Here is an 18,384-nt window from a genome sequence, read left to right on the forward strand (position 1 = left end):
ATGATGAAGCATTAGCATGAGGACACATTAGCATGATGAAGCATAGCATGAGGACACATTAGCATGATGAAGCATTAGCATGAGGACACGTTAGATGATGAAGCATTAGCATGAGGACACGTTAGTATGATGAACCATTAGCATGAGGACTTAGCATGATGAAGCATTAGCATGAGGACACGTTAGCATGATGAAATATTAGCATGAGGACACGTTAGTATGATGAAGCATTAGCATGAGGAAACGTTAGAATGATGAAACATTAGCATGAGGACAAGTTAGCATGATGAAGCATTAGCATGAGAACACCTTAGCATGATGAAGCATTAGCATGAGGACACGTTAGCATGATGAAATATTAGCATGAGGACACGTTAGCATGATGATTAGCATGAGGACACGTTAGCATGATGAAGCATTAGCATGAGGACACATTAGCATGATGAAGCATAGCATGAGGACACGTTAGCATGATGAAGCATTAGCATGAGGACACGTTGCATGATGAAGCATTAGCATGAGAACACGTTAGCATGATGAAGCATTAGCATGAGGACAGTTAGCATGAGGACAAGTTAGCATGATGAAGCATTAGCATGAGAACACCTTAGCATGATGAAACATTAGCATGAGGACACGTTAGCATGATGAAATATTAGCATGAGGACACGTTAGCATGATGAAGCATTAGCATGAGGACACGTTAGCATGATGAAGCATTAGCATGAGGACACGTTAGCATGATGAAGCATTAGCATGAGGACACATTAGCATGATGAAGCAATAGCATGAGGACACATTAGCATGATGAAGCATTAGCATGAGGACACGTTAGCATGATGAAGCATTAGCATGAGGACATTAGTATGATGAACCATTAGCATGAGGACAAGTTAGCATGATGAAGCATTAGCATGAGGACACGTTAGCATGTTGAAGCATTAGCATGAGGACACGTTAGCATGAGGACAAGTTAGCATGATGAAGCATTAGCATGAGAACACCTTAGCATGATGAAGCATTAGCATGAGGACACGTTAGCATGATGAAATATTAGCATGAGGACACGTTAGTATGATGAAGCATTAGCATGAGGACACGTTAGCATGATGAAGCATTAGCATGAGGACACGTTAGCATGATGAAGCATTAGCATGAGGACACGTTAGCATGATGAAGCATTAGCATGAGGACATTAGCATGATGAAGCAATAGCATGAGGACACATTAGCATGAGGACAAGTTAGCATGATGAAGCATTAGCATGAGAACACCTTAGCATGATGAAACATTAGCATGAGGACACGTTAGCATGATGAAATATTAGCATGAGGACACGTTAGCATGATGAAGCATTAGCATGAGGAACGTTAGCATGATGAAACATTAGCATGAGGACAAGTTAGCATGATGAAGCATTAGCATGAGAACACCTTAGCATGATGAAGCATTAGCATGAGGACACGTTAGCATGATGAAATATTAGCATGAGGACACGTTAGCATGATGAAGCATTAGCATGAGGACACGTTAGCATTGAAGCATTAGCATGAGGACACATTAGCATGATGAAGCATAGCATGAGGACACGTTAGCATGATGAAGCATTAGCATGAGGACACGTTTGCATGATGAAGCATTAGCATGAGAACACGTTAGCATGATGAAGCATTAGCATGAGGACACGTTAGCATGATGAAGCATTAGCATGAGGACACATTAGCATGATGAAGCAATAGCATGAGGACACGTTAGCATGAGGACAAGTTAGCATGATGAAGCATTAGCATGAGAACACCTTAGCATGATGAAACATTAGCATGAGGACACGTTAGCATGATGAAATATTAGCATGAGGACACGTTAGTATGATGAAGCATTAGCATGAGGAACGTTAGCATGATGAAGCATTAGCATGAGGACACGTTAGCATGATGAAGCATTAGCATGAGGACACATTAGCATGATGAAGCAATAGCATGAGGACACATTAGCATGATGAAGCATTAGCATGAGGACACGTTAGCATGATGAAGCATTAGCATGAGGACACGTTAGTATGATGAACCATTAGCATGACACGTTAGCATGATGAAGCATTAGCATGAGGACACGTTAGCATGTTGAAGCATTAGCATGAGGACACGTTAGCATGAGGACAAGTTAGCATGATGAAGCATTAGCATGAGAACACTTAGCATGATGAAGCATTAGCATGAGGACACGTTAGTATGATGAAGCATTAGCATGAGGACACGTTAGCATGTTGAAGCATTAGCATGATGAAGCATTAGCATGAGGACAAGTTAGCATGATGAAGCATTAGCATGAGAACACCTTAGCATGATGAAGCATTAGCATGAGGACAAGTTAGCATGATGAAGCATTAGCATGAGAACACGTTAGGGATGAAATATTAGCATGAGGACACGTTAGTATGATGAAGCATTAGCATGAGGACACGTTAGCATGATGAAGCATTAGCATGAGGACACGTTAGCATGTTGAAGCATTAGCATGAGGACACGTTAGCATGAGGACAAGTTAGCATGATGAAGCATTAGCATGAGAACACCTTAGCATGATGAAGCATTAGCATGAGGACACGTTAGCATGATGAAATATTAGCATGAGGACACGTTAGCATGTTGAAGCATTAGCATGAGGACACGTTAGCATGAGGACAAGTTAGCATGATGAAGCATTAGCATGAGAACACCTTAGCATGATGAAGCATTAGCATGAGGACACGTTAGCATGATGAAATATAGCATGAGGACACGTTAGCATGTTGAAGCATTAGCATGAGGACACGTTAGCATGAGGACAAGTTAGCATGATGAAGCATTAGCATGAGAACACCTTAGCATGATGAAGCATTAGCATGAGGACACGTTAGCATGATGAAATATTAGCATGAGGACACGTTAGTATGATGAAGCATTATCATGAGGACACGTTAGCATGATGAAGCATTAGCATGAGGACACGTTAGCATGATGAAGCATTAGCATGAGGACACATTAGCATGATGAAGCAATAGCATGAGGACACATTAGCATGATGAAGCATTAGCATGAGGACACGTTAGCATGATGAAGCATTAGCATGAGGACACATTAGCATGATGAAGCAATAGCATGAGGACACGTTAGCATGGGACAAGTTAGCATGATGAAGCATTAGCATGAGAACACCTTAGCATTATGAAACATTAGCATGAGGACACGTTAGCATGATGAAATATTAGCATGAGGACACGTTAGTATGATGAAGCATTAGCATGAGGAACGTTAGAATGATGAAACATTAGCATGAGGACAAGTTAGCATGATGAAGCATTAGCATGAGAACACCTTAGCATGATGAAGCATTAGCATGAGGACACGTTAGCATGATGAAATATTAGCATGAGGACACGTTAGCATGATGAAGCATTAGCATGAGGACACGTTAGCATTATGAAGCATTAGCATGAGGACACATTAGCATGATGAAGCAATAGCATGAGGACACGTTAGCATGATGAAGCATTAGCATGAGGACACGTTAGCATGATGAAGCATTAGCATGAGAACACGTTAGCATGATGAAGCATTAGCATGAGGACACGTTAGCATGATGAAGCATTAGCATGAGGACACGTTAGCATGATGAAGCATTAGCATGAGGACACGTTAGCATGAGGACAAGTTAGCATGATGAAGCATTAGCATGAGAACACCTTAGCATGATGAAACATTAGCATGAGGACACGTTAGCATGATGAAATATTAGCATGAGGACACGTTAGTATGATGAAGCATTAGCATGAGGACACGTTAGCATGATGAAGCATTAGCATGAGGACACGTTAGCATGATGAAGCATTAGCATGAGGACACATTAGCATGATGAAGCAATAGCATGAGGACACATTAGCATGATGAAGCATTAGCATGAGGACACGTTAGCATGATGAAGCATTAGCATGAGGACACGTTAGTATGATGAACCATTAGCATGAGGACAAGTTAGCATGATGAAGCATTAGCATGAGGACACGTTAGCATGTTGAAGCATTAGCATGAGGACACGTTAGCATGAGGACAAGTTAGCATGATGAAGCATTAGCATGAGAACACATTAGCATGATGAAGCATTAGCATGAGGACACGTTAGTATGATGAAGCATTAGCATGAGGACACGTTAGCATTGAAGCATTAGCATGATGAAGCATTAGCATGAGGACAAGTTAGCATGATGAAGCATTAGCATGAGAACACCTTAGCATGATGAAGCATTAGCATGAGGACAAGTTAGCATGATGAAGCATTAGCATGAGAACACGTTAGCATGATGAAATATTAGCATGAGGACACGTTAGTATGATGAAGCATTAGCATGAGGACACGTTAGCATGATGAAGCATTAGCATGAGGACACGTTAGCATGTTGAAGCATTAGCATGAGGACACGTTAGCATGAGGACAAGTTAGCATGATGAAGCATTAGCATGAGAACACCTTAGCATGATGAAGCATTAGCATGAGGACACGTTAGCATGATGAAATATTAGCATGAGGACACGTTAGCATGTTGAAGCATTAGCATGAGACACGTTAGCATGAGGACAAGTTAGCATGATGAAGCATTAGCATGAGAACACCTTAGCATGATGAAGCATTAGCATGAGGACACGTTAGCATGATGAAATATTAGCATGAGGACACATTAGCATGTTGAAGCATTAGCATGAGGACACGTTAGCATGAGGACAAGTTAGCATGATGAAGCATTAGCATGAGAACACCTTAGCATGATGAAGCATTAGCATGAGGACACGTTAGCATGATGAAATATTAGCATGAGGACACGTTAGTATGATGAAGCATTATCATGAGGACACGTTAGCATGATGAAGCATTAGCATGAGGACACGTTAGCATGATGAAGCATTAGCATGAGGACACATTAGCATGATGAAGCAATAGCATGAGGACACATTAGCATGATGAAGCATTAGCATGAGGACACGTTAGCATGATGAAGCATTAGCATGAGGACAAGTTAGCATGATGAAGCATTAGCATGAGAACACCTTAGCATGATGAAGCATTAGCATGAGGACAAGTTAGCATGATGAAGCATTAGCATGAGGACACGTTAGCATGATGAAGCATTAGCATGAGAACACGTTAGCATGATGAAGCATTAGCATGAGAACACGTTAGCATGATGAAGCATTAGCATGAGGACACGTTAGCATGAGGACACGTTATCATGACGATAAATTACGTCTCTTCTACATTTATTTCACATTGAGTGAAATAAAATCAGAAAAGTCCTTGTCAACCCAACAGGGGGCGCTGTAAACAGTTTAATGCCTCAGACTGGAAAGGCTCAGATTTCCTTCCTTCACATCATAAACATTTTATTTTCATAGTGGAGTGTTTGTTTTTGGTTTATCATGGGAAGATTTCAAAATAGATGATAAATAATAAAACAAACTTCAATAACATAACAATGGAACATGGAAAACATTTAATTTTAAAAAATCTGTGGCATAAAATGACAAGTAGAAAATAGAAAAGAAAAACATAAAAATGCGTTTGTATTTTATGAAAAAGTTCATCCTTTAGTACTTAAATAAAAATAAACTGACAAGAAAAAAAGACATTTGGAATTTGACATATTTTGGAGTTTAGAAAATAATATATTTAATTTATTTCTTTATTATTTCTATATTTTGAAAACTATTTATTACTTTTATTATTACAACCCAAAAAATACTGATAAAACATTACAATACAAAGGTGAAGTAATCAAATAAATACATTTGATATTTTATACTTTCTACAATAAAAATGTATAAATAATTAAGTTATTGAACAAATTCATACATTTTAAAAATGTATACATTTCTACATGGAAAAAAAGTCTGGCCTTTTATTTTGAAATATAAAAAGCAGGAGACTTTCTGAGATTGTTTCCTGATCCGGTTCAGAGAGACAGAACCACGTTGGTTCATCATGTGAGAACGCTAACGAAGAACTAACCGAACAACACAAAGCAAAGAAATGAAGGTCCAGAAGATGTTGGAGTGATGATGTCTGGCATCTTAATTTGAAAGGTCATGACCTCAGCAGACAGGAAGCGGTAGCTGTCCATTTCAGGATCCTTTTTCTTTTCCTGAACACCTGCAGGACGGACAGAGGAAGATTAGAAAAGAGACGAGGAGAAGAGCCAGAAGTCGGTTCCTTCTTGGCCTCATCCGAAGCTACGACCGACTTCTGGGACAGGAAGTTCAACAGGAAGTTCTTTCTGAGAAGATATTGAATTTCATAATAATCTCCAGATGATTCCATCTTTTGGAGATGAAATAAATCTCCATTATTCTGTGCGTGTCAACTGTGGTCCAGAATGTTCCGGTCCAAACCCGAATGTTTGGACCAGAAACATTCAGGTCCAAACGGATCTTAGAAGCCTGAAACCTGCAGGAGCTTCCTGTGATCGGTCCTGGACCGCACCTCCAGAACCAGGCCAGACCTTTGAGGACTGTTGATCAAAACTAATCAGCTCCATGTTGATCAATCAGATCCACAAACGGGTCAAAAACCAGTCCTCCCAGTAAGACCAGCGGAGTCTTACTGGGAGACTCTCCATGGAGTTCGTGACCTGCTGCAGCAGAAATTCATTTTTGTCACAAACTGGAATATTTGAGGAATTTCTCAAGAAAGTTAAAAGAAATACAATAAAAATTTTATTTTTGTAATTTTGTGAGTGAAACTGGAAAATCGAGTTTCACCTGAAGCAAACCAGGAAGTAAAAACTTTTTGATGGTTTTTCATTCATGAATTTACAAGCAGCTTTTCTACATCCTCTTAATTAGATTCTGTGTATTTTTAAAAATAATCAGAATATAAAAAAATTTTTGAATTTATATTCAAAAAATAAATATATCAATGTCGAAACATTAATAAGAAATGTCTTTTCTAACAAGATCCTTATGTCCAGTGATTTATTGGAGCTTTAGTCTGATCCTGACCTTTGACCTGGCTAGGAAGCAACAGGCTAAACATTTCGCTCTCCTGCAGCCTTAAACCGCCTCACCTGTAGCTCGTTAGCATTAGCTCTGCTAAAGAGCTAGCGCTTTAGCCAGGTATTCACACCTGGAGGCCTTTCAGCTTTAGCTAGACGTTGATTCCAAACTGAATGGAAATTAAAAGACAAACTCCAGAGTTTAGTGTTTGATTTATAAAACTTTACCAAAACAAGTATTTACAAACTCACAAGCTGTGATACAAACCAACAACCAAGTGCAACCACACAAACTGTCCCAACAGTTTGAGAAAAACAGGAAATGGACATGGAACCCAGAGCTGAAACCGTCCAGCAGGGGGCGCTCCAGGCTGTCAGTTCAGATCAGATTCAGAAAATCTAGATTTCCACCAAACACAGAAACTCTGCATCATCAAGTGAATTGATAACGTCATGGGATTTCAATTTTACACAGAAATAAAACAACCCTGTAAACAACTCAGTTTCTTCAAATATAAAAACAAGAAAGGTTCCAGTTTCTTCTCCCTTCAGATGCTCATGATTTTTTTCAACAAAAAGTTTTCATGAAAAATATAAGTTTTCTTTTTTTAGCACAGATAAAATAAAACATATCAATATTTACCTATAATTTACATTTTTATATATTCTTCATTTATCTCTTGCATTTCTATTGCTCAGAAATAACATTTATTTCATCAATTTGATATTAAATTATGATTGCAAAAGCAAGACAAAAAGAAAATATATTTTAGTTACACTTTTGGCTTTTCAGCATTTTTTTGTGGACCAAAAATATAAAAGATTTATTTAATGGAAAATGTGTCATTACTTTGAATGACGTGACAGGTATTAATTTTAAAATGATTTTAAAAAAGGAGCCAAACTCCACCGGGTCTGATGAGGCTGCCCCCTGGTGGCCATGACCAGACACAGCAAGCAGAAATCAAGAAATAAAAGAAATAAAACTTCATTCATTCGTTTTGCTCTTCTTGGTCAAAACATATTTATAAATTACTTTTCTTTTTCTCAAATCATGTTTGGAGAAAATGACTATTTTGACAATTGGTGATTTTTTTAAACTGAATGTTCTTCAAATGAACATTATGGAAAAAACTTTTGAGATTCATGTGAATTAATTCTGTTTCCTTCTGTCTCCATTATCATCATCATCATCATCATCATCATCACCTCTGGGGCTCAGAGAGAAAATGGTTCTGAATCATCCAGGTGGTCCAAATACTTTTAACAGCTGAAAAACTGAAGCTTCTGTTTGAAGATGAAGAAAAGTTTCAGATTCAGGAAAAAAAACCAAAAACCAAAAACCTAAAATCCTTGTTATCCCACCAGAATCCCAAAAAATGTCATCAACATGAGGAAGAGTCCGGACCGCTCCTCTTCCTCCTCATTCGCCCAACAGAAAGAAAACGGAAACGCGTTCCTCCAGTGAAATCGCCGCAGTTCTGTTGGGTTTGTGTCTCCAAATGGACCCGTGTGATCCGGGAGAGCCGAGGTCCGATTCCAACCACTCCGGAAAACAGCATTTAAATCCCACAAAAAGATTTAAAGGAATTTAACAAGTTATGACCTTTATAAAAAGCCATGGAGACCAAATGAAACGAGACTTTTGAAGCTCAGACGGATTGGATGGAGACATTTTGGATGGTCCAATCAGACGGCAGCCTTTTCTAGATCCTGTGTGGAAATAAAAGAACCTTTAAGTCAGATTTAATGAAACACTTTCTCGGTGGTTCTGTCTTATAAACACTTCTGGGTTATTTATGGTTTTGAAAACTAAAATTCTGATATGATTTGGTCTCTGTAGGTTTTATTTCTGTTCTACTAAATTTCATCTGATCTCAGTTTAATGGACCACTGGACAAAACTGTGAGGGTGTACTTTCTTTTTACTGAGGCTGAACAATATTCCTGCTTTCTTTGTGAAAGGAAAACCTGGCGGTGACAACATGTGGATGTGGGCGGGACAGAGATTAACTCCTGTCTCCGCCCACATGGCTCCGCCCACATGGCTCCGCCCACATGGCTCCGCCCACATGGCTCCGCCCACATGGCACAATGTGACGGTTTTCCACAAAATGCCGAATATCCGGCAGCAGAAAGATTGGAGCTCATTTTTAGACTTTTAGAGAGAATATTTTTCTACATGTGATGTTCGGACAGCGCCATCTTCTGGTGGTTTGGGTTATGACATGAAGGTTCTGGTGAATCCTTCTGGACCTGCTTAGGTTTTCAGGAACATATCAGGTCTTAATGGAGACAAAAATGAAACAATGACCCTTGACCCTGCCTTCAGACAGACCCCCCCTCCAACAACAAACATCACAGATTAGTTGAAGAATTAAAAATGCTCCAATCAATGAGCACACTCCCAGCGAGCAATCGGACCGGACCGGGCTACGCCAGGCCGGGATCAGAACCGCCACCCTATGGCTTCAGACGAGAGGAAAAGGCACCGTACAGTCTGCAGGCGGCCCCGCCCCCACACAGACCAACCAATCAGCAACTACCCAGCAGGACCCAATCAGTGTAAGGCGCTTCTTTCAGATAGCAAAGAGTTTTAAGGCAGAGAGAACAGCAGGGGGCGCTCCAGCTCCTTCCGGCTCAGCTTCCAGGAATTAGTCTGTGGCGCTGGCGGCTGGGGAAGGAGCTCTGAGGAAGAGGAGGAGCAGAGGTTAGGAGGACAGGAAGAGGAGGAGACGCAGCAACAGGAGGAGCTCACTCATTGGTTAGTTGGAGCAGAGAGGAAAGCAGCACCAGGTGGCGCCAGAGACACAGAATCACTTCACCAGGACTGACTTTGGCAGAAACGCCTCCATCTCGCCGCCTCCGCCCTTCCTCGGCAGCTCAGCGGACGCAGAGGAAGAGGAGGGTTCGGGGTCCGGGAGGCCGCCGGGCGCCTTGGGGAGGCTGTACATGTAGACGGCGCCGATGACGAGCCCCGCCCCTGCGGTGAACAGCAGGTCCACGTGGAAGCCAAACAGGTAGACGGACATCACCGTGGAAACGACGATGGAGAAGGAAGTGGCGAAGCCCTTCAGGATGTTGTCGGCGTACTTCACCACCACGGCCACCAGCAGGCCGCCGAACGCCTGGTTGCAGATGACGCACCACACCATGCCGGTGTAGCCGAACAGGAAGCCGCGCTCGGCCACGGCGGCGCCGTCCTTCCACCACATTCCCAGCAGTCCCAGCGCCGTGCCGAAGACGCCCAGCTGCACGTTCCTCATCCACACCGACGCAGAGCTGCCCTTCAGGATCCGCTCAAAATAAACGCCGGCGAAGCCAGACGACAGGCAGCTGACCACCACGGCAACCAGACCCACCATATAGTTCTGGTTGGAGGCGTCAGAAACCGCCGCCTCCTTCTTTCCCTCCTGCTGCACCTGCAACAAGATTACAGGTCGTCATCAATAGGTCATCAGTAGGTCAATAGATCCATCCATATGCTCTGCAGCTGTCGGGTTCTGGACCGGAACCAGGACTTTCATTGTGTCGGTTCCACCTCTTGGCAGCCAGACTGAATCCCAGCAAACGAACCAGTGAAATCAGTTAAACGCCATCGTGGGCAGGAACGTCTCAGCTGCTTTTCCAGAACCCACAGAACTAAAGTCCGGATCGTTTCCTGGAAACTTTCAGGATTTAATCTGATTAAAGAAACTAACAGTGAGGACTTCAGAGGACGGACAGAACCCGAACAGTTCAAGGGTTCCTGGTTTCTAACTTTTATTTATCAATCAATTCAGAGCTGCTGGGCGGCGCCAGGGGGGCAATAGCAAGGGCCCCCGACCAACAGGGGGCGCTCCACAGTGTTCTGCTTTTTGTTCTTGTTCTTTTGTTCATAGGAATTAAAACATTGGGCCCTGCCAATTCCAAAAGAATCATTTTGTGTTTTGGAAGATTGTTTTCAGCAGTAAAAATGAAATGTTCCCCTTCCCAGACCAAAAACACATATTTGCCCTGAAGCCCCTGGATCTGCAGGAATCGGTTCCTTCCTGCTTGGAGCTGCAGGTGTTCAGCAGCAGTCAGTGGAAACAAGAACCACTGAGGCTGTTACTGCGCTGCTAAGAAAATGATAAAGTAGGTGTTAAAACATCAAAAAGAGAGAAAAAGCTAAACGTATCAATTTATAAGCCAGTTTTTCTCCGAGAGGCTAAGCTAGCATTTAGCATAGCTAGCTTAGCCTCCTTTACACTAACATTTAATGAATTAAGGGAAAACATCACCAACATATTGACATATTTCACTGGACCTTTTCCCACTTAACAGGCGAGTCGGTCAGCAGCAGCTCTAGTCCCTCCTGACCCGTCCTTCCTCTGCTGAGGGGAGTTAAAGCTGCAGCATGGAAGTTGTTTCTCCTCCTTCAGCACATTCAGCAGTTAGTGAATGAGCTTGATTGACAGCGCTAAGACCCTCCTCCTGGTTCTCATTGGAACGTTATAGTAATTCAGATGGAGGAGATTGATTGTTTTCACAGATTATCTTCTCGTAACAAACTGTCACAGCATGGTGCCAGCTTTAACAAATATGGAGAAAACATTTTTTATTGAAGTGACTTATTGCAGCTTGAATAAAATGCAACTATACAGCATTTTTTGAGAAGTCTGTGTTGCTTCATGTGTATTTTGCATGTTGCCTTGACTGTTGCTGGTGGGGAGACGTTTCAGTATCGAAAACTGATAGAAAACATTGAAGCAACCTGGTTGCACACAGACGGTTGGATGTGAAATTCATGAGCAGGAAATATTGTCTAGTATCAGTATTGGACCAAAGGAAGCAAGGCTTTAAAATTGTGACTCAAGAAGTACAAGAGCAGCTGCGAGGGGGGCCAGTTTCATCTTTTGTCATGGGCTCCAACATTCCTGGCGGCGCCCCTGGGCAGGACTAAATGTTTAAATAATCTTTTAACTGCTGAGGGTAAATCAGCAGTTCATTTAGTTCAGATCCGTCTACAGCTTCTGATGCTATTCAAGATTCAGCACTAAACTGGTTCTGGTTCTTTCAATCAGGAGTTTTTTCTGTAAACCTACCACAGCATTCCTCCTCTGAAGTACGGGGTTCCCCACGGGTCAATGTTAGCGCCTGTGCTTTTAGCCTTGTTTCTGCATTGTCTCTTTTCACTGCTTTGCAGACAATTATCTACCTTCTATAAATCGACCTGTAACTACAAATGACAGCCAGTCTGATGTACAAATGTTATAAGATTGTGTGCAGGATGTACAGACTTGGCTTAGAGCACATTTCTGTACCTAATTCAGAAAAATACTGAGTTCTATTTTGCACGCTTCACCCTTTAAGGCTAACAGTAGTGGGCTTGTCCCTCACCCGCAGCACTGAAATAAAGTTTAGTCTGGACAAATAATGGCCAAACAAATCCCGTTTTTCTTCAGCATAGCGATATCAACACTGCAAAGATGTCTTCTAACAGTTCCGTCCATTTGTGCCCGTCTTCTCAGACAGGGTACATTATGTCGTTCGGTGGGCACCGGATCTTCGAGTGATGCCTGGGTCCCCAGCATGTGGGCTTCGCCCTAACGCCTCAGCCCTCTTACCACTCCTGTGCTGAAAGACTAGCCTTTTTGAAAGGCTGGCGCTAGGCGGGGCGATGGCCCCACCGAGTCAGGTTGCCACTCATGTGGCGCTCAGGCTGAACGGAAATCTAATTATTCCGCCAGCAGAGAGGACGGTGGAGAGAGCAGCACAATGCTGCCTCCCAGCTGGGAAGAATCGCTGTGAAAGAGAGGCGGCAGAGCGGATGCTCAGTCAACCCCGGGCTCTGTATGTCCGACTCGACCCCTCTCCCAGCGGCGGACTCGCTCCTCTACCACCTATCTTGTCTGATCGAGGAGGCGGCTAGCGCTCAAGGGCTTCTTGTCCTCCGATCTGCCCCGCCATTGGTAAGGTCCCAACCTGACACTCACACCTCCAGCCGCTGGAGGGATTGATGTGGCCGCCGTCAACGCCAGAGACGCTCCACAGCCACAGCAGCCTCTTCCTGCTCTGTTCTTCCGCCATCATCCTCCACCACCTCTCTGCCGTTTCTTCTCGGTGCGACAGCCGGCAACTCGGCGTCTTCCCACCAGATGCCAACCTGAGCAATCCTGGACCGGTCAGTCACAGAACAGACAAGCTAGGAAATACTAGGTGGGGGGAGTGTGTGTGATAATGTGAAATGTTTTGAAATAAAACAAACACTGAGAGCAAAGTCTACTGTCAGATCAGCTGATCTCAGCAGCTTCCTCCAACACATTCTCCAGACACAGCGAGCCAGCAGCCGTTTCTGTGTAGAGGTTTCTGTCTCAGAACGTTTCTCTCAGTGGATAAGTCTGTCTCTTCTGAGCAGTCTGAATCTGAGAGAGCGTTCTGTGAACAGTTGGAGCCAAGGGAGATTCCGGCTGCCGCTTTGCACTCATCTCACCTTGTGAGTGGCGAAGGCTCCTCATTTATCTGGCAGTGGTCAGCGTTGAAACGGCGTCTCAGACACCCTGACTCCCCTTCAGGAAGCGTGTGGGTTAGGGGTTCTGTCATGTCAGGCCGCATGGAGGCTAACAACCAACCCTTTATGTCTGAACTGAGATCCCTGAGGCAGAGGACGGCGGTAGGGACTGACTTGCTGGAGTCCATGTGGACCACAACGCCTCACATTTATGCACACCTGCTTTCAGAACGAATCTCAAAGTAGCGGAGCGCATGTTCCCTGGACAGGTGGATGGATCGGCTGGTCAGTGAGGGTCACACGCTGCAGTTTGTTCCAGCCGTTCATGGAGATGGTAGAGACGGTCTATCTCTGGAGCAGAACGTCGCTCTCAGGTCAGAGCTGCAGGAACTGACGGAGAAAGGGGACATTTCCACGGTTCCCCAAAAGAAGAAAATGCCGGGTTTTTTCCGCTATTTTCTGGTTCCCCATAAAATGGGAGGAGTTAGACCCATTCTTGATCTGTGTCTGTTTAACAGTTCAATCAAGGAGGGGCCATAACGTGGCCCAAAATGCTCCTTTATGCATTTCCCCCAGGTCCATTGATTCCGCGGGTCCTGAATCAAGTTCAAGAGGAACAGCTGTTGGTAATCCTGGTGGCACCCGAGCAGAAGAACGCAGCGTGGTTTCCCAGCCTGCAGCAGCTGGTGTCATGGAGGGAGGATGCGCTCCTCCAGGAGAGGGAACGATCAGGAACCACCCAGAGACAGACAGGTCAGCGTCTCTGGGTCTGGAGAGAGTCCAGAGGCTCGGCTTCCCTCAGCATGTGGTGCGCACCATTCAGGACTTACGAGCCGCTTCAGCCACAGCGTTAAATGCTTCAACACGATCAGCCTTCCAACGCTGGGAGAGGCGTGGAGCCGTTTCATGTCCTTCAGGCTCAGTGCTGTCATTTCTCCAGCAGCTGATAGACAGAAATTCAGCTTTCAGGACCATTCAACTTAAGCTGCAGCTGTTTTGTGTCTTTATGTTCTGGTGACACAACGCTCTGCAGCCACCCGCTGATGCAGCGGTTTCTGAGAGGTGTGTGCAGAAGCAGACTGGTGCCACGCCCACTTGCTCCACCGTGGGATTTGACCCTCTGTTCTGGTTGCAGCTCCACTCCTGTCTTTGAAAACTGCAAAGAGAAGGAGCCATTTATCCGCTCTCTGTTCCCTCTTGTCGACTCGGCTGAGCTGCGTCCCGATCCCGTTTTGATGATGATGTTTTTCACTCGTGACTCGTTATTGTGTTATTTTTTCCTGGGCAGTTCTATGTTTATTAAGCATTGCAGAACAACAAAGTGCAGTGCAATAAGTTACCTGCTCTGTTCATCGTTACTCTGTTACAGTTTGTAACCCTCGTTGTTCCTCTTTATCTCAACCTTTCTGACCAGAGGCTCTCTCCTGTCTCCTCTCTGCAGAAGGAGGCCAGGACTCTAACAGAGACCGTCTTTGTTATGCAGCAGATGCTTCCTGGTGGTCTGGATGGACTAGAGGCATACACCACATCCTGCTTCACCATTAACCTGCTAGCAATAGCCTTAAAGGGCGAAGCCTATACGAAATATAACGTTGGTCACATATTGTGACCCCAGATTCGGAGTATAGGTGCTGTGGGCCTCACTGGTTCTGAATAGCTGACCAAAAATGCTGTTAGGGGCCGTTTGTCTGGCCTGACTGTTATTCATGCAGACTGGGGAGGGGCCCACCTACTGGATGGGTGTGGACTAAGCTTTTTCCAGTGCTGCGCTGCGCCAGGAATGAACCCAGTAGCGATAGCCTCTTCTCATAGAACCCAGGCTTACAATATGTAACCAATGATTATAGAGTTTGGTCAGCGCAGTCCTCTCCTGGACGTGATGGTGTGGTCGGCTGGCTGTCTTGCTGTCGTCCGTTTGTGAAAAATCTGGCTGTGATTGTTGATCCTGTTAAATGTGATTAGCATGTTAGCGCTGCTATCAAAGCCAGATCCTTTCAGATCCTTGCTAAGGTAAGATCTCATCTTCCTCTGCCTGATTTTGATCCAGTCGTTCGTCACGATTAGATTATCGTGACTCTTTGAACTCAGCCTTGGAGCAGCGCAAACAAGATGCTGCAGCTCCACGATGCTGCAGGTCGTCCGATGACCAAAACCAGGAGGCCTGAATCAATGACCCTGGTTTTACAACCCCTTCACCGACTCCCTGCTGCATCAGGATCCAGTTTAAGGTCTTATTGATGGTTTAAAGTGTTTTTGGGTCCCTGGTGCTGAAGTGAGCTCTAGCAGCTCTGAGGTCGGCAGCCCTGACCCTGACCCTGACCCTGACCCTACGCAGATGGAGCCTCTGGATGCTGAACTCTCAGTAGGCTTAAAAAAATAAATCAATCCTGCAGCTGCTGCTGGAGTTCTGACCAGAACCAGGAGGATGGAGCACATGGACCCGGCCGGTTCTACAGTCCCTCACTGGTTAGTTTATGAATCACTGAGCGGCTCAGCAACACATTAAAGATCTGCTGTCATCATAGCAACCTTCCAGACCCATCAGGTTCTGGTTCTGCTCTGCATCAGAACCAGAACCAAACGAGGAGAAGCAGCTTTCAGCTTCTATGCACCACAGATCTGGAACAAACGTCCAGAAACTGTAAAACAGCCGAAACCCTGAGATCCTTAAAGTCCAGACTGAAAGCAGCTGGTTGGTTTTATTGGAAACAATCGTGAAACATCGATCAATAATCGTGAAACATCGATCAATAATCCGAAGCGTGATGTTCTGTGACTTTGTGTCTTTATGATGTAAAGCTCTTTGAAATCCCTTGTTGCTGAAAATGTTGTACAATTAAAACTCTGGCCTTCAACAACCAGCGAAACACAAAAGATGGAGGATGGAAGAAAATTGCTGCAGCTAAAAAACTTAAAAACTGTTTGAATAAATAAAAAAAGATATCTTTGTCAATTTTATTTTTGTCTATTTTGTTTTATTTTCTATTTCAGCATTTATCTATAATAGATAAATAAGCTTTGGTGAGGCTGTTAGAAATAAACTTTGACTTGATGTGACTTGAGGCGGGCGGCGCTAAATCAGAACAAGCCTGAAAGAAAACCTGCAGGAGACCAAAGTCTGGATGACACAAAGAACCGGAACCGTTCTCCGGATCAGCAGAGCCGGAACCGTCCGTACCTGGACGATGGCGACGCCGGCGAACAGCAGCAGCAGGGAAAACCACTGGACTCTGGACAGAGACTTCCTGAGCATCAGGACACTGAAGAGCGCCGTGGTGAGGATCTTCAGCTGGTAGGTCACCTGGACGGGGCGGAGCCAGACAAGTCAGACCTTCCTGAAAACTCTGATCTGAAGGTTCAACAAGATCTTTGAAGAAAACTATTTGTGGAAACATGAAAATGTACTAAAAGAAAAAAAATATTCATGTGGATGAGAGAGACAGGAAGGAAGACGGCGGGACATGGAAGATTCTTTCTGATTGGGCAAATCTAATTCCTGACTTCCTGTGTATGAAGTGACTCTGGAAAGAACCGTTGTCCAGTTCATGAGTCCAGAGCAATTCAGAAACGTTCAGTTCAAAAATATTTTAGGTGAGAAACAACACCAGCAGAATGAAGAGGCAAAGAAAAGTTGTGATTCAGGTTTAAATGACTGTTGCTATGAATCAAAGCAGCTCTGAGCAAACAGGTTTATCGGGACGATGTTCCGATCGATTGGCCAGCGATCGATTGGCCAGCGATCGATTGGCCAGCGATCGATTGGCCAGCGATCGCTACTGGCCCATTTCTGTGAAAACGCATGTGATCGCTGTTCGTCTGTCACCTGCAGCTGACCTCTGCTGACCTTCACAAAACAACATCAGAAACTTTCTGTTCCCAACATCAGAGGAGCCGACGGTTCTGCTAGCTGCCAGACGCCACCTGCAGAACATTTCCAGAACCAGAGACCTAAAGAAACTCGTCCAGCTTTGATTCTGATGACAAACCAACGTCCAGAACCTGCAGCTGGAGTTCTGACGAGTTCTGACCACTAGCTCAGCTTATAACAGCAAATATTAGCCACCATAACTATGCAGATAACACAGCTCTACATTACGATGTCACCAGGTGACCTTTGACCCCATCCAATCACTGAATAAATGCTTAGAGCAGATAAATGTGTGGATGGGCCAAAACTTTCTCCAGCTGAACAAAAACAAAACTGAAGTCATTATTTTTGGACCTAAAGAGGAACGATCTAGAGCTATAGATCTAGAGTTATAGATCTAGAACTATAGATCTAGAGTCAATCCACAGCTTCAGTTATTACAACTAAAAACTAGCGATCCTAGGAGTAGTGATGGACTCGGACCTGAACCTTGCGAGCCACATAAAGACAGTTACAAAGTCGGCCTTCTATCACCTGAAGAACATCTCCAGGATTAGAGGACTAATGTCTCAGCCAGATCTAGAGAAACTCATCCATGCGTTTATCTTTAGTCTCATTGATTATTGTAACAGCGTCTTCACAGGCCTGTCCAACAAATCAATCCTCCAGCTGCAGCTGATCCAGAAGCTGCTGCTCCTGTTCTCACTAAAAGCAGGAAGATAGAGACATAACAGCAGTTTTAAAGTCCCTCCACTGGCTCCCTGTAGCTCAAAGAATAGATTTTAAAATACTGTTGTTAGTTTATAATCACTGAACGGTTTAGCACCACAATACATCAAAGATCTGCTGTTGTTGTATCAACCTTCCAGACTCTCAGGTTCTGGTTCTGGTTCTGCTCTGCATCCCCAGAACCAGAACCAAGAGAGGAGAAGCAGCTTTCAGCATCTATGCACCAAAAATCTGGAACAAACTTCCAGACAACTGTAAAACAGCAGAAACCCTGACTTCTTTTAGATCCAGACTG

At 44.0% G+C, this 18,384-nt stretch overlaps 1 protein-coding gene across 4 annotated transcripts in view; it reads right to left on the bottom strand.

Annotated features, from left to right (window-relative positions):
* Nucleotides 1-5,547: 5,547 nt before the first annotated feature.
* slc35a2 (solute carrier family 35 member 2) overlaps nucleotides 5,548-18,384 on the bottom strand; it is a 14,633-nt gene continuing 1,796 nt past the window's right edge. For 2 of the 4 annotated variants that reach the window (XM_055026720.1, XM_055026717.1), the window contains 3 exons: nucleotides 16,671-16,793; nucleotides 9,856-10,442; nucleotides 7,216-9,708 (listed from right to left, as the gene is read on the bottom strand). In XM_055026720.1, the coding sequence (XP_054882695.1) occupies nucleotides 9,675-9,708; nucleotides 9,856-10,442; nucleotides 16,671-16,793 (744 nt within the window). In that variant the 3' untranslated portion in view covers nucleotides 7,216-9,674. Of the gene's footprint in view, nucleotides 6,181-7,215; nucleotides 9,709-9,855; nucleotides 10,443-16,670; nucleotides 16,794-18,384 lie in introns of those variants that run through there. The other 2 variants (XM_055026718.1, XM_055026719.1) reach the window with 2 other exon arrangements.

This window comes from Poeciliopsis prolifica, unplaced genomic scaffold (assembly GCF_027474105.1).
Source record: "Poeciliopsis prolifica strain line A6 unplaced genomic scaffold, Auburn_PproV2 SCAFFOLD266, whole genome shotgun sequence".
Lineage (NCBI taxonomy): Eukaryota > Metazoa > Chordata > Actinopteri > Cyprinodontiformes > Poeciliidae > Poeciliopsis > Poeciliopsis prolifica.